At 41.0% G+C, this 14,463-nt stretch overlaps 4 protein-coding genes across 6 annotated transcripts in view; 2 read left to right on the top strand and 2 right to left on the bottom strand.

Moving 5' to 3' along the window:
* The first annotated feature begins 91 nt into the window (after positions 1-91).
* atf1 (activating transcription factor 1) lies at positions 92-4,952 on the top strand. Of its 2 annotated transcripts, XM_028404909.1 has the most exons (8): positions 92-265; positions 1,069-1,172; positions 1,984-2,106; positions 2,206-2,300; positions 2,382-2,515; positions 2,792-2,974; positions 3,776-3,917; positions 4,212-4,952. In XM_028404909.1, the coding sequence occupies exons 2-8, from the start codon at positions 1,074-1,076 to the stop codon at positions 4,354-4,356; spliced, it is 921 nt and encodes a 306-aa protein (XP_028260710.1). In that variant the 5' UTR covers positions 92-265; positions 1,069-1,073; the 3' UTR covers positions 4,357-4,952. The 2 variants fall into 2 exon arrangements, with proteins under 2 accessions (XP_028260710.1, XP_028260711.1); XM_028404910.1 differs by lacking the exon at positions 1,069-1,172.
* A 112-nt stretch (positions 4,953-5,064) lies between these two features.
* Positions 5,065-6,087, bottom strand: LOC114435302 (methyltransferase-like protein 7A). Its single transcript, XM_028404911.1, has 2 exons — positions 5,593-6,087; positions 5,065-5,359 (listed from the first exon to the last, which is right to left on the bottom strand). Exons 1-2 carry the CDS (start codon positions 6,079-6,081, stop codon positions 5,123-5,125), a joined length of 726 nt encoding a protein of 241 aa, XP_028260712.1. The 5' UTR covers positions 6,082-6,087; the 3' UTR covers positions 5,065-5,122.
* Positions 6,088-6,206: 119 nt separating this feature from the next.
* LOC114436234 (methyltransferase-like protein 7A) lies at positions 6,207-8,026 on the bottom strand. Its single transcript, XM_028406402.1, has 2 exons — positions 7,468-8,026; positions 6,207-6,827 (listed from the first exon to the last, which is right to left on the bottom strand). Exons 1-2 carry the CDS (start codon positions 7,960-7,962, stop codon positions 6,594-6,596), a joined length of 729 nt encoding a protein of 242 aa, XP_028262203.1. The 5' UTR covers positions 7,963-8,026; the 3' UTR covers positions 6,207-6,593.
* A 2,399-nt stretch (positions 8,027-10,425) lies between these two features.
* The window catches only part of scn8ab (sodium channel, voltage gated, type VIII, alpha subunit b), a 34,597-nt gene continuing 30,559 nt past the window's right edge, over positions 10,426-14,463 (top strand). For both annotated transcript variants that reach the window (XM_028407322.1, XM_028407321.1), the window contains exons 1-2: positions 10,426-10,546; positions 14,034-14,371. In XM_028407322.1, coding sequence (XP_028263123.1) covers positions 14,090-14,371 — 282 coding nt within the window. In that variant the 5' untranslated portion in view covers positions 10,426-10,546; positions 14,034-14,089. The remainder of the gene's footprint in view (positions 10,547-14,033; positions 14,372-14,463) is intronic.

Raw genomic sequence — 14,463 nt, 5'->3', positions numbered from 1 at the left:
AAACTTTTTCTCTACTAGTTGCTCAAACTCCACCAATCATGGTGTTTAAAGCAGGCATTACGTAATGCGTCTTTTCTCTCGAGCACCGCCCATTTCCTTTGGGGAAAAAGTGGTCAGCTATTTTTTTTTAGCTGACATCTTTGTGTTTTTAGCTGTTAGCCGTCATTGCTAAGTAACTTTTCGGGCGCTGCTTGGTCAAAAATACATACACGAATTTCACGAAGTCCACGGTGTCAGCAAGAGCAGTTACGCGGCCTTGGGAAAGGTAATTTGTGGCTGCCTGAGCGGTAGTTTTGTGCTCCTCTTGGCTGTCTGCTCCGCTGTGGCGGTAATGGCGGCCGCTGCTCCGTCAACTCCTCGCCGTTTTACGAAAAGGGAAGGTGTAGTTAGCTTAATGGCTCCCCGTATCGCTGACGTCTATTGACGCGCTAACTTGCGTGCCAGTGACAGAGTTACACATATTTGCTCATTCAGACAAAAGCTCTTCCATCCTGTGAATCAGAGCAACGAAAGTTGCCCAGCGTAACGATGTAAAACGGTTGTTTTTAAAGGTTTAAACTGGTGAACATCCGTTTTACTGTACGTTAGCCATCCGTTAACTAGCAACTGTAATGTTAGTGAGCTCGATCATTGTAGTGGGAATACTATTTCAATTTCAGCTGTTGACGTTGGCGAAAGATTAAGCTGCACACTTAGTGAAATGTAGCATTAAAATAATGAGGAAAAAGTTGACATTCTGTTGGGCCTAGCAGTGTTTCGTAAGTCCATGTTAGTTGAACGGGCTAACGCGATTGTACCTAAAGAGGAAGTCGAATTTTAGTTAGCTAAAATTCACCCGAGTAAACTTTAAAAAGAGAATAAAGAAACAGTGGGCTGGCGTTATAAGCTATGATTGGAAAGCGCTCTGATTTGTCTTATTTTAGCTGTAACACGATTATATACACTAGAATGAGCACATAGGCCACAGCGGAGTGGTTACAGTGTCTTACGGGCAGGCAACTCCGCCACGGACAGTTATGTTACACTAGAGCCACTGTAAAACGGTAATATTGATTTATGTCTTCCCAGTTACTATGGAAGAAGTACAACAGGGCAGCAATGGCACTGAGTCACAGGCTGCAACCATTCCCACTACCATCACAACATCTCAGTTCTCACAGATAGCCCAACAGGTAACTAATAGATCCCACTAAGGTCTAACTACTGTCATACTGTGTTGTCACAGTAGCACATGCTTATAACCCAAGTCTATTTATGAATGCTAGGCTATTTCAAACTTTACTCAGGCATATACTGTTGTAGTTCCTAAAGACAACACTGAATCAGTGTTTTAGTGTCACAATCACAATTCTGTCTGGAGGAGCTTTTTTTTGAGGGAGCACCAACTCTGAAGTTCATACATCATATTGCTGCTAATGCACCTGATAGATTAAACTCCACAAAGAAAAAAATTACAGTTACTTGATGAAACACTTCATGTGTGAATGTCTGACAGTAGGTATGTTTTACAGATTATTTTACTCCATTTGCTGCATGTCACATCTACTCATGCAGATTTTGGTTTTGTTGGATATTCACAGTACAGGTTAGCACTGATAGCCTGCAACATAGGGGAGTTATTGGATGGTGTTTAATGTGCTAAAAGTATGAAAATAACATTTGAAAAACTCAGCAATGCCATATCTCTATAAACTTGACATCCATTTGCCCAGGCTTATCATATAGATTCAGTAAACACAACTAATCGAGATAATGTCTTTGCAGATTTTTATTATTGAGCAATAATAAGTTCATTATATTAACTTGGCATTAGAAGGACCACTGGTTAAAATCTGATTTCAAACACTATGAAAACCAGTCTCACCTTAAGTGGTAATAGAATAATGGTTTATGTACATCTTGTCAAATTTGCTAGCACTAAGAGCAGGGTACTCTAAATGTACCATATATTATCAATTTAAAATGGCTTTTGGACTTTTGTAGATGTCGCTGGGTGGTTCAGCTTTGACGGTTGTACAACTGCCAGGGGGTCAGTTACAGGTTCAAGGAGTGATCCAGTCTGCGCAGTCATCAGTTATTCAGTCCCCTCAGGGGCAGAGTGCACAGGTAAGACCGGCTTGCAATGTACTTATGTACCTTTTACCCATATGTTTTCATGTTACATAGTATCTCTTTTTGGGTTTGTTAATCAACCTTTCTTTTAAGGCTCAGAGTACAGACAGTGAAGATTCACAGGACTCAGACTCTGGTGCAACAGCCCAAAAGACCAGAGAAATACTGGCAAGGCGGCCTTCCTACAGGTAAAAAAATAAACACTGAGAACACAGAAATAAAGTATTTGTTTGATTAACGGTAGATAAAGAAACATTCTCACTTGGTAGGAAAATCCTGAATGAGCTTTCATCTGAGGAAGTGATACATATTGAGGGAAAGGATGGTAGCCCAGCTTCCACAGGAGCAACTGGTGTTACAGTACCAACCACCTCAATCTACCAGACCAGCAGCGGCCAGTACAGTAAGAGCATCTGTATTCCTCAGTGGTACCTGGCTTGAAATTGAACATCCATTTTTGGTTTATGCATGTCAGCATTATTATGTATGCTTGTTTGTTTTATGCTTTCATGTTACTATGCCTACAATTTAAGTTTCCACAAACAAAGTTAAGGATTTATTCACAAAGTCAATGGGTTAAGTCTTTTCAATTTACAAAAAGATTACATGCAGTAGACAGAATGAAAACTGCAAAAGGTTTTTTTTTTTTGTACTTAATTCATCTGTGTGTTTTTTCTAGTTACCATTACTCCTAATGGCACGATCCAGCTGGCAACTTCAGGATCCGAAGGCCTTCAGGGACTACAGGCTGTCACCATGGCTAGCTCTGGTGGTGCTCAGCCCGGTACCACCATCCTTCAGTATGCCCAGACGCCTGACGGCCAGCAGATACTGGTGCCTAGCAACCAGGTTGTTGTACAAGGTGAGCAGGTGAAATTCATCAGTGTAAGGCAGTTTAAACTAACTAGAAAAGGGCATTTCCTGAAGAAAATGCAAGTTTGATTGCTGCAGCTGAAGCATTGCTTTGAATGCTGATGTGAAGGATTGCTCTGAATTGCTGGAGAATCAGAGCAATTCAGAGCTTTGTATGCCTCTGTGTGTCAGCCTGTCACCATGGTAACAGCAGAGGAGACCTCAAAAACCACTCCAACTTTGAGAGCCTGGCGTGCGGAAACGATTTGGAATTCGAAAATTCTGAAAACAAGTTTGATAGAGCAGCATCTAATGAGCGTTTTAAGACTAAAATGGAGATTCTAGCTTGAAATTTGTAGGAGGAGATACATTTGGCAGATGACCCTCGTTGAGGGGCTCTCTCATAGACTTCCATGTTAAAAATGACACAGAAATTGCTTTATACTTGAAAAATTAAAATTTTTTTGAAAAAAAAAAGAAGTTGACCCGGAATGTCCTCTGTGAGATGAACATTTTGATAGCTGAATGGCTGAAATCGGTCAATGTATGCTGAAGATACGCTGTGCCAAAAAACATACGGAAGAGTAAAAAAGAAGAAGAAGAAAGAGGGTGAAGAACAATACAGTTTATTATTTTGATTGCCTAGCAACGGCAATCAAACTAATTAGCTGCTGTTCAAGTTGGGCTCAGCTGCATTCTGACCAATAATTCATTTCTGGAGGTAAATTCATACAAGTAACCTCTTGTAAATTGTGTGGCAGAGTTCTTATGTCCCCCGTGCCCCTGTTCTGCCATTGTGTGTGTCCCTCAGGTGCAGGAGGAGAAGTACAAACATACCAGATCCGCACAGCACCTACATCTCAGGCAGTAGTAATGGCCTCTCCTGTGGGACTGTCCCAGGGTAAGAGTGATGACCCCACAATGAAGAGAGAAATAAGGCTTGCAAAAAACAGGTAAGTGCACTTGTATTCACAGTGTATGTAAAAACATTGTTGATCTGGCTAGAGAAAGTAAATGCCCTGCTTATTTCCTAAGTAAAACATTTGGTGATAAATTGGATCCTAGGCATTACATTTGAGTTTTGGTTGGCAACTCATCACCATGGTTGATCACCATGATTGATTTGAGTTTTCAGAAAGGTGAGTTGCCAACTACTGTAGTTTCTGTGTAGGTTTATGTTTATCCAGTGACACACTGTAAAATACTGCAGCTGCACTTCTTAGTTGCACATTTTCCCCGTCTTTCAGAGAGGCGGCCCGTGAATGTCGACGGAAGAAAAAGGAATATGTTAAATGCCTGGAAAACCGCGTGGCTGTTCTCGAGAATCAAAACAAGACTCTGATTGAAGAACTCAAAACATTAAAGGATCTTTATTGTGTCAAAACAGGATAACCTGCTTGAATAGATGTTGAGTTTCGAGGCAGTGTGACAGTGGCACACCTCAGCCATTTGGACGTGCTGGGGTTTCTGGGAACACTTTATTTCAGGATAAGATTCTCCAGTTTTTTTACTCTGTTTGATATAAAAGTGACTTATGACAGTGAGATTTCGCTCAAAAAATAATAATGAATTGGCTATTTTCCATATATTATATAATTATGTTTTTTATTAAAATTTGCTAATGCTATAACATTTATAGTTGTGTACATTTTTAATACTGGGAAGATTGAAATTATGAGCTTTAATGTTGAGTCCACAGACATCATTTGTGTTAATTTTGTGAACCAACAGCTTCCTCTCATTTCCCTACAAGGAGGTGTTACAATTGTCATTCCTTATTTTTGTGCAATGGACTATAAAGGGTAACAGAAAAGATGACATAATGTGTGGTTTGTTCTGTTGTTTCTTGGCAGTTAGACAATCAGGGAAAAAAAGTATAAAGTGTCCAGGTAATATTTATTATGTACATCGTGGGAGGGTTGGGAAAGAAGAACAAAACAGTGTATGAAAGGTTGCTGACTGTAAGTAAATAAATATATTTTCACTCAGTAAATGTAGTGTGGCTAATGTACTGTATAGTTTGTTGTTAATGAAAATTAATGATTTTTCTGCCATAGTTTCTCATTTATACAGATGAATACAAGACTGCACACAGACAGACACCTTTTAGTAATATGTTACCTGCACCTGCTTGTATTATCAACCCACCGTTTTAATTTCATTTGATTGAGTATCCCATGATGTGTGGCCTTATCATTAAAGTGACATCTGGAGCTTCGATGTGTTTTAGGTGAAGTTCTGAGAAACCAGCTGCTTCCAGGTCTTTCCATGTTTCTCTGGTGATTGTGCATCCATCCCCGAGATAGTACCACAGAGGCTCCAACACGTACTGAAAGAAGTATGTGCATGAAGAGGGTTCCGAAACAACATGTTCCAAGAAGTAGAAAGCTCCACCCTAAAAAGGAGAGACACATCTAAGATTGGCTTGTTGTAAAGCACTAGCAGAGGAAATATGTGGTGACAGATTACAATTAGTGAGCATTTAATTTCTGTCACTATTTACATGTGACCAGACTGTGGCCAAATACCTTTAAGTAATAACTTGCGTGTAAATAATTAGTAATTTAAAGCAGTTAACCTATATAAATACAATGTCCCATTGGACCTGAAGGCATCACACTGACTCACAGTTTTGAGAATACGTCGGGCCTCCTGCAGAACCTGCTGCACATTTCTGACAGAGCACAATACCAAGGTGCAGACAACAACGTCCACAGAGTCGTCCGGCACCACTTTCATGTCCTCCCCGAAAGCAACAATGAACTTGTCATAAGTCAGGTGTTTGTTGACGTCCATGCTCATGCGCAGGTACTTCTCAAAGTGCGGGTTGGGGTCTGTGCAGATCACTGTGCAGCCATAAGGGTAAAACTTGAAGTTCGCTCCACTACCGCAGCCGATCTCCAGCAGGCGAAGCGAACCGTCGCTGTTCGCAAACTTATACATGTTCCGAAAAAGCTCGCTCTTCTTTTTGTTCATTTTGTCGTTGTAGGAAAATGTTACGTTGTAGGCGAGCAAAGGAAACAGGCGTTTGTACAAACCTGTGATGTCCATCAGGTGTAAGGGCAGAGTCAGCGCCACACAGAGCAGTCTGCATACTTTCATCAGGCAAGTCTTCATGTTCCTCCGCAGGGTCACGCATGTAAAATACAGGCGACCTTACAAGATTAAAAGATTAGTGTACACATGACCAACAACATCTCACTTTTACCACATGTCGGCGCAAACAGACTGGAAACAAAGCCTTAAACTCATATTAATCTTTAATCACACGTTTGATACAATCACTACAAAAAATATAAATTGTGGTACAAATGAATCCAGTGGGTCACAGACATACACTAACACTGACACTCAATGACAAGTATCACCAAGCAAACAGGTTGGAGGTGAGGGACAACCACCTCTTTTTCACTTTAGGCAACATTTCGACAATTTTATATTAAGTTCTTTAACATTCCCTTTACAAAACAACACTGCTTTTTCAATAGAAAAATAATTATTAGTATTAAAGTGACTGGTATTATCATTAGTGATCATCTTACACAGGAGAGGAAAGGCATTGAATGCTTGGCATATTCATACCCTGGTAAATAATACCTAATTGGTAATAATGGCTAATTGGTGTGAATCTATTTTACAGCATAGCCAACAATGTGGCGCTTGATCATTAACATGAGTGGCGCCTCAATATCGCTCAGTTTGACATCAGAGAATCCAGCTGCTTCCAGATATTTCCACGTTTCCCGGGTAACACAGCATCCATCACCGAAGTAGTACCACAGAGGCTGGAGGACATGCTGGAAGAAATACGTCCAAGTCGAGGGGTCAGCTACCACATGCTCCATGAAAAAGAAGGCTCCACCCTGTAAGACACACATTTGGTTAATATTAAGTATTCCACCTGATGGATAATTACATTTAAGAGGTTTTATATGTACTATATTCCAACTAAACTATCCAGAGCATTGACACAGGTCAAAACAGCACTATATTAATTAAATGACATGATAAATTCAGTTTAGTGCTATGTGGATTTCATAGTTAAAATGATTTATCCATTTTTAAGTAACATAAACTTTTTTGTATGCTGTTCTTGATAATAAAACCTGTGAACTTCACTCACTGGAACCTACATTTTTTTCTCTTTGCTGTTTTTTAGAGTAAACACTTCTCAGAACAGACTTCCCCACATAGTTTGGAAGCCCAACCCAGTCACAGACACAAACCATATTTACATGTTCGCTTTTACATTACATGTTTCAGACAATTATACACACAATAATAACACAATGCAACAATAATATCAGGCATAATCACAGCATTGAAAAATAGACCCATTTGTTTGTTTAGTAACTCGGTCATTATTGCCCTGTAGTTAATTATTAATGCAGAAGTCTGCAGTACAGCTCTTATTATTATTAGGACATTCGCCCCCTGGTATGCAGGACATGGCTACAAATCAGTCATTTGTCGACACTAGGGTAGATTTGCTAGACAACTTACAGGCCGCAGAATCCGGTTTGCTTCCCGCAGGGTTTGGTGAATGCTTGTGACGCTGCAGAGCACCAGAGTGCAGACCACAGCGTCCACAGACTCGTCCTCGACTGACCCAAGGTCCTCCCCTGATGCCACAAGGAAACGCTCATACGTGAGGTGGCCATTGTTGCCCATGCTTCTCGTCAGATATTTCTGGAAGTGCGGGTTTGGGTCAGTGCAGATCACCTTGCAACCAGGAGGATAAAACTCAAAATTTGTACCTGAGCCGCAGCCTATCTCCAAAATTATGAGCTGCCCACTTGGCCTCTTGAACTCTGACAAACTGCGAAACAGCTCCTTCTTCTTGTCGTACATTTTCTCGTTGTACTTTATCGAAATCTTGTAGACCCAAAAAGGAAAGATACGCTTGTATACCTTATACAGACCCACGGCTTCGATCACATGGAGAGGCAGGCACAATACATTTACCACTAAAGCGCAACATTTCATGAGAAAAGTCATCTTTGCAGCAGCACCTGACCGCCGTGACGCCCACGTCTGGTCTGACCGCGGCCAGCCGTCAAGTTACTACACCGCATGACGTCAAACAGGAAGTCCGGCACGTACTTTCAAAATTAAAGTCGAAATGTAAAGTTACCCTAAACAACTACTTTTATCCTTTTAGTCATGAACACACACACCTTCCACACTTATTACCAGCGCCACCTGCCCAAACATCATATTACAACCCTAAAATAAGCGACAACTTTACCAGTGGTAAGCAACTGCAACGCAACTCATGACTGTTTTGGTTATTTTTGTGCTAATGCTAGTTCGTGCTTTTCCTAAACTTAAGAGCGTAGTTTGTTCCGCTAGTAACAGGAGAAACCAAACAATGCTCTCAACATTTAAGAACACTTGATGTTAAGTTAACATAATGCTAGGAGTCCTTATGTTCAAAGCAGCATTCATTTTTTTATGATTTTAGCATCTTGGAGGCAAAGTACTCCAGCTAGCAGGTTAGCAAACAACTGTCGTTAGTATGTTAGCAAAGGAGGGTGTTTTGCTCTGTTTTGGCCCCCATTGAATTTTCAGAAAAGGTCTAAGTGCTTTGCTACAAGTCTTTATACGTGTTCTATTAGTGTCTAAGCTTTGTTTTGTTGTGAGATCAAAACAAACTATTCAGCAAAAAGGGGCAGCAAGGGAGATAACGAATGGTCCATTCTTCATGTGTTTGCCATTGCAGTTACACATAGTAATATAAATTAATCAGTTTACTACAGTCCTGGTGATGCAGTGTAAAACGTGTAGTTCTTTTTCTAGGTAGTCTGTTGAATTCTCGACATGACACAGAGCTAAAACAAAAAAAGAGTTTTACAATCCTGCCTGCCAGTTATTTTAATACATCTATTTTTAACCACGTTTCTCTGCTTCTCATAGCAGCTTCATCACTTACAACTGTATTGGTGGGGAATACAGGTTTGCGTGTGTGGTTAAAGCCACATTGGGTGGATCTCTGTGAAACTCACATTTTAGTGGGGAATACAGGTTATTTGTGTGCTAGTGTGTTACATACTTAATTTCTGGAACTTGCAGTCCTTCCTTTAGTTGTGTTGTGTAGTCTGAATGTTGTCCACCAGCTTAGTGGCTTCATCCATGAATATACTGGGCAGAGGGGCAGTGAGCTGTGTGAGGGTCTGTTCAGCTTTAGCCTAAAGAAAGTTGATGGTAAAGTTGTCCTGGTGTATTCTCTCAAATAAAAAGCTGGTTCTGGGCCTTCTGCAGGATCACCTCTGCTCTGTGGCTCTTGACCGTGGGACCGAGGTGTAGGCTGTTTGGGTTCAGCTTCTCTTGTCTGCCTCTTGGTCCTGTGATCTGTGAGTTTCTTAGAGGCATTTTTAATCGTAGGGTGTTCATCCCAAAGTGATTGGCAATATGTGGATGAAGATTTCGAGTTATCCAGGTCATCTTCATTTAAGGGCTTGAAGCATGGCAACTGGGCTTGTAGAATTTTCTTGAAGATGTTTCTCTGCTCCTCCAAACAGCCCCATCGGTTAGAACTGTTTTGGTGGGGAATACAGGTTTATGTGGTTAAGAACTCATTGTGTGGATCTCTGTGAAACTCATACATATGACCCTGTATCAATTCTAAAATCCTCCAGTCCTTTAGTTGAAGGTTTAAGTCTGCAGACAAATGGTTAACTTATACTGAAAATGTTTCCTTTTGAAGGTTGAATGCAAGCAGTCAGTGAGCTCCTGGTGTTGAACTGAAGACAGTGTCCACAAAACAGGACAAGATGTTATAGGTGTTGTAAAATTGTCATATGTTGAGGGCTGTACATGTCATGTTCTGTATTTAGAAACCTCCAGTTTTCAGAAAACTGGATATGCTATTAAAAAAAAACAGGACAAGGATGCTGTGGACTGTTCTTTTATTGGTAAACACAGTGAATTTAGGGTGTACTTGTTATCAGACGATCGTGATTGTGCATATTGATAGATAATGTTTCATGTATTATTGATGTGATCAAAAGGGATAAAACTAATCACACTAACCAAACCTAATGCCAAGACATTTACTGTATGTGATAAACTGACAGAACTGCAAAGGATAATGCTGCAAATATTGTGTTAAATATTTGGTTTGATGGTTTATTAGAAAAAGGTTTCTGTTTGAAATAAGGCTTAAACTCTCCTTATAAAGCCCAGAGGTGTCTTATATGTGTCTTACAGCTTGCAGGTCTAATTAAAGCTAATAGGGTCAATAAACACTTTTTCTTTTTGTAAGGAATCTATATGAAAACAAAGATGCAGAAATTGCAATGCCAGCACTATCCAGAATATTATTCCTGACTGTGTTGTTACATAGTGTGAACAGTGTTTTTTATGCTTATGGTGCTGCGGTCTCTTGTCCGTTATTGAAACTAAAGGCATTTACCGACACTCCCTAACAATTTGCTGAGAGTCATCAATTATGCAGGGTAGCCGCACGCACTGGGAAGGAAGATAGCAGCAACAATATGGCGACAGCCGCAGTTACTCCCGACTCTTTTCTACATCTGCAGTTCAGTGACAGCTGTCTGGATTTGTGTTAATGCGAGAAAAAGTAAGTAGACAATCTGTTTTCTGCTGTCTGGTATTTTTTTGTTCGTGGGATGGAGCTCGGGTCTACTTTGTCGACTGACTGCATCCCAGTGCCGCAGAGCGGTCCCTCTCTCCTCAGCATCTTTTCGTAGCGTCTGTGGAGGGCTCGTTGCCAGTACATGGACATGGATCTGTGTGCGATGCATCAGTGAGAAGTAGGAAAGATTGGAATAACAAAAAAACAAATGAAAACACGACGCTGCGATGCGGCGCGGTCGGTAGCAGGGAGACAGCATGTTATTTGGGGAGTTGGCCTGCTGCTGGATGGAATGACATTTCTGAGTGTCAGAATGTGAAACATACGTATGTGAGATGCAGAAGTGAGATCACGTCAAACTTCTCTGAGCGGCGGCTGGAACTAACCGCGATGCTTCTTAGTGTACATGGATGATGCGTCACTGGCAAAATCATCATAGGAAGCAGTTTTCTCTCCACCATTATTTTCTAACTATGATAGTTTTACCCCCCCCCCCCCCACCCCATACACTCCACCTCTGTGCCCCCCCCCTCCTTCCTGTAATCTCTTCGGAGACTGTATTGCGTGAGGCTGTATGTGCGTCTTTAGTTTAGCAGTCCTCAGAAGGGACCGCGGCACCTTGTTCTGGGTTTTTCTTGCAGTCTCCCTCCCTAAGCGATAAAAATAACTAAATTCTCCACCATGTAAACCTGCACCACGTAGAAGGACTCTGTCGTTTATCCATCTATACGGGTGTGGTATAGCATCAAGGCTATTCCAGTTTCTCTCTCTCTCTCTCTCTCTCTCTCTCTCTCTCTTTTTTGCTGTAATTAATTTAACTTTGAGGTGGAATTAGGTTGTGCTGAATTCGTATATGTTGCTTTGAGTTCAGGGCTGGGATGAGTTGTCAGAACTTGAGCATTCAACTGACCTACTAGGAGTTAGAGCCTATAGCAGCAATAAACCACACTGCAGTATTTTAGGCTTTGGCCCTACTGAACAACGGCGCGCCTCTGTAGACAACAGTGGATTCACTGATGACTGCACATCAGTCTCAGCCAGGTGAATGGCACACACAGATGATAAGGCATATGCAGTGTAAGGTGGTCTTCATTTAAAAAAGAAGGCAGGAAGTTTACCAAGAATGATCTCTGCAACCCTTCTGTACAGAGGCCTAATGGCCAATAAGCATCAGAGCTTTCTAGCTTTATGTCTGAAAATCTGATTAAGCGGAATTATCATAACTTTACCAAATTTTAACCCACACCTAAAAAAATGAGCCATGCACAGAGGTTATGTGAGTTCCCTTTGATCCTGTTTCCCAGACGGTTTTAGTTTTCGGAGATTGGGTCTGTTTTGCTCACATGTTCTACTGGTGCAGTAGATTTGAACTGAGATGACATTTTTAGTGTCGGGCAGCAGTAAGACATCGCTGCAGGAAATGAAGGATGAAGTTCTACACCGGCCCATGTGACTCTGATGCAAGTGCCCTGCACACCTCCTCCTCGCTGGCACAGTCTCCGCGGTGTCCACTTAGCTCCATCAGATGTCAGGTCATCATCAGAGTGCACACGGCAGAATAAAGGATTTTTTTTTAGGAGTGAGGCCGTGGTGCGTTTGGATGTCTCTCCTCCGCGCAGAGGACGCAGCATCGCGGCATCTAAACGCTGCTGGACGGGACAGTGGGGGATCATATTTTTTCATTTGAGCTGGCCGGAGTTTTATATTGTTTTTTCATATATATATATATTTATGTTTTCTGTTTTGGCATTGATCCTTTTTTCGTCCTAAAATGGATTTAACTCATATGAGATCGGGTTGGAACTATGCGCTTTTCTTAGCGATTCAACATAAATGATGAAAGATTGACCTAAACACTGTCTTTGAAGTGTGTAAGTCAGATTTGTCATATTTTGTACAACGTTTCACATTCTGTGTCAGTCTCCTCTTTCAGTTTTGCCTGCCTGCTCTTAGGACTGTCCCACCGTAATGTGTGAAGTAGCTGTGCACTGCTGGTCATGCTATTGCATCCTGGTGTGAATCACCTTGACGGATTAATTGATGTAGCTTTGGTAGAAGGAGACTTGGAGGTTGTGTCGAGGCTGGGTTACTTAAATCGGACTTTATGTCCTTCCTTCTTGTCACTTGGGTTGTTAGATCTCCCCCTCTGCATTTCCTCTTTAACTTTTTTATGATAGCCTACACGATCAGGTATATACCCTTGCCAGTGTTTCTTTGAATGTGAATGATTTGATTGTTTATTATGGTGTATGACCATAACCAAGTGGGGACTGAAATTTATCTTGAGAAGAACTTGAAGAGGTGATTTGTTATGATAATCTTTCTGTTTAAACAACGACTCTGGAATCCAGAGGTTGAATAATAGTAAGTCATGTATTGATATAGGTTTGCAGTTTAGAATGTTGTTTAGACACCAATAATTAATAATAAATGATTATTGTTTTGGTCAGTCAGTTATTCAAAGGGGCAGCCCTTTGAACAGCAATTTATATTCAAAGTAGGCTTATTTGTTTTAAAGTCAACTGTAATGCAGTTAATTCAGTCCATCCCCATAGGTCCCAGTCACATTAATTCATTAGCTTCTTCTGCAATTTAAATCAATGGGTAATGGATGGATATATCTCATTATGTTCTCTTGGATGGCCTGTTAGCCAAGTCTTGCCTTTCTCACACGAGAGGAAATGTCTGGACTTTTTTTTGCTGGGTTGCTTGCTTGGTAGAGATTTGTGTGATCTGTGATAGCCGTTTAAACTCAGCTCATGGTTTCCATATGAAAACAATTAGCTGAAAGCTCTGCAGATCTGGATGTCTGTTCTAATGAGATCAGCAGCGCTACCAGCACATTCACATTACAGGAAGTCATTTTACTCTTTAGTAATATAAACACATCACCGAACTTAAAGTAAAATCAAGTCTCTAAATGTTGTATAAAGTAAATATAAATACAGAAACATTTCATATGGGACACTTAGATAATTGAGGCAATATGACATATGAGTGTCTGTTAGGATAAATCATCAACCTTAACATGTCTCCTTGCTGTGTGAAGTTGAGGTCATAAAGGTGAGAGCTAAAGAGAATTCAATGCAGTGGTACCTGAGTTTAGCTTTTAGGCATTCAGGATCAGTGCGGTAGTCATTAAGGTTGATGGAGAGAGCAGAAATAGTGCCTACTGGCCCATGTTCCAAATGTTTGCACTTTTTTCAGCTTTGGTTTGCTTTCTCTTGCAGTACTAGTAAATTTCATCTGTCAGACTTTTAGCAACACTGAACCTGAAATGAGATGCAAACCACCTGGTCTAAAATATAAACATGTCACTTTGTTGTCCACTCCGGGTTATTAATAAAAAAATTCAGGATGATAGCTTTTAAAAGATGACTTTTTTCTGTTCTCTTTTTGTCTCAGTTGCCACTTTCTCTTGGTTTCTCACTCTTCCAAACTTAATCATTGTGTATCCCTCTCTTCCTCTCAGAGCTGGATGTCTGGGATGGAAAACAAATAAAGAGGAAATAGCTGCAGGATGAAAACATGGCCGCACCCCTTCTTGCACCCCCAGGACCTGACAGCTTCAAGAAATTCACCCCGGAGAGTCTTGCTAATATCGAGAAGCGCATCAATGAAGAGAAGAACAAAAAGCCACCCAAGCCCAGATCGGACAGTAGTCACCGCGACACATCTGACGACAATGAACCCAAGCCCAACAGTGACCTGGAGGCTGGGAAGAGCCTGCCGTTCATCTACGGTGATATTCCTGATGGAATGGTGGCCACACCACTGGAGGATTTGGACCCATTCTATTTGAACCAGAAAGTGAGTTGCTACACAGGCCACTGTAATTAACTGACATGACAGATTCATGTCACATCAGTTCAGTCAAAATGGAAGCCGAGGTATTTACTACA

The sequence above is a fragment of the Parambassis ranga genome, chromosome 5, assembly GCF_900634625.1.
Source record: "Parambassis ranga chromosome 5, fParRan2.1, whole genome shotgun sequence".
Taxonomy (NCBI): Eukaryota; Metazoa; Chordata; class Actinopteri; family Ambassidae; genus Parambassis; species Parambassis ranga.
Note: the sequence above shows the minus strand (reverse complement) of the source record. Positions and strands in the feature narration are given on the sequence as shown.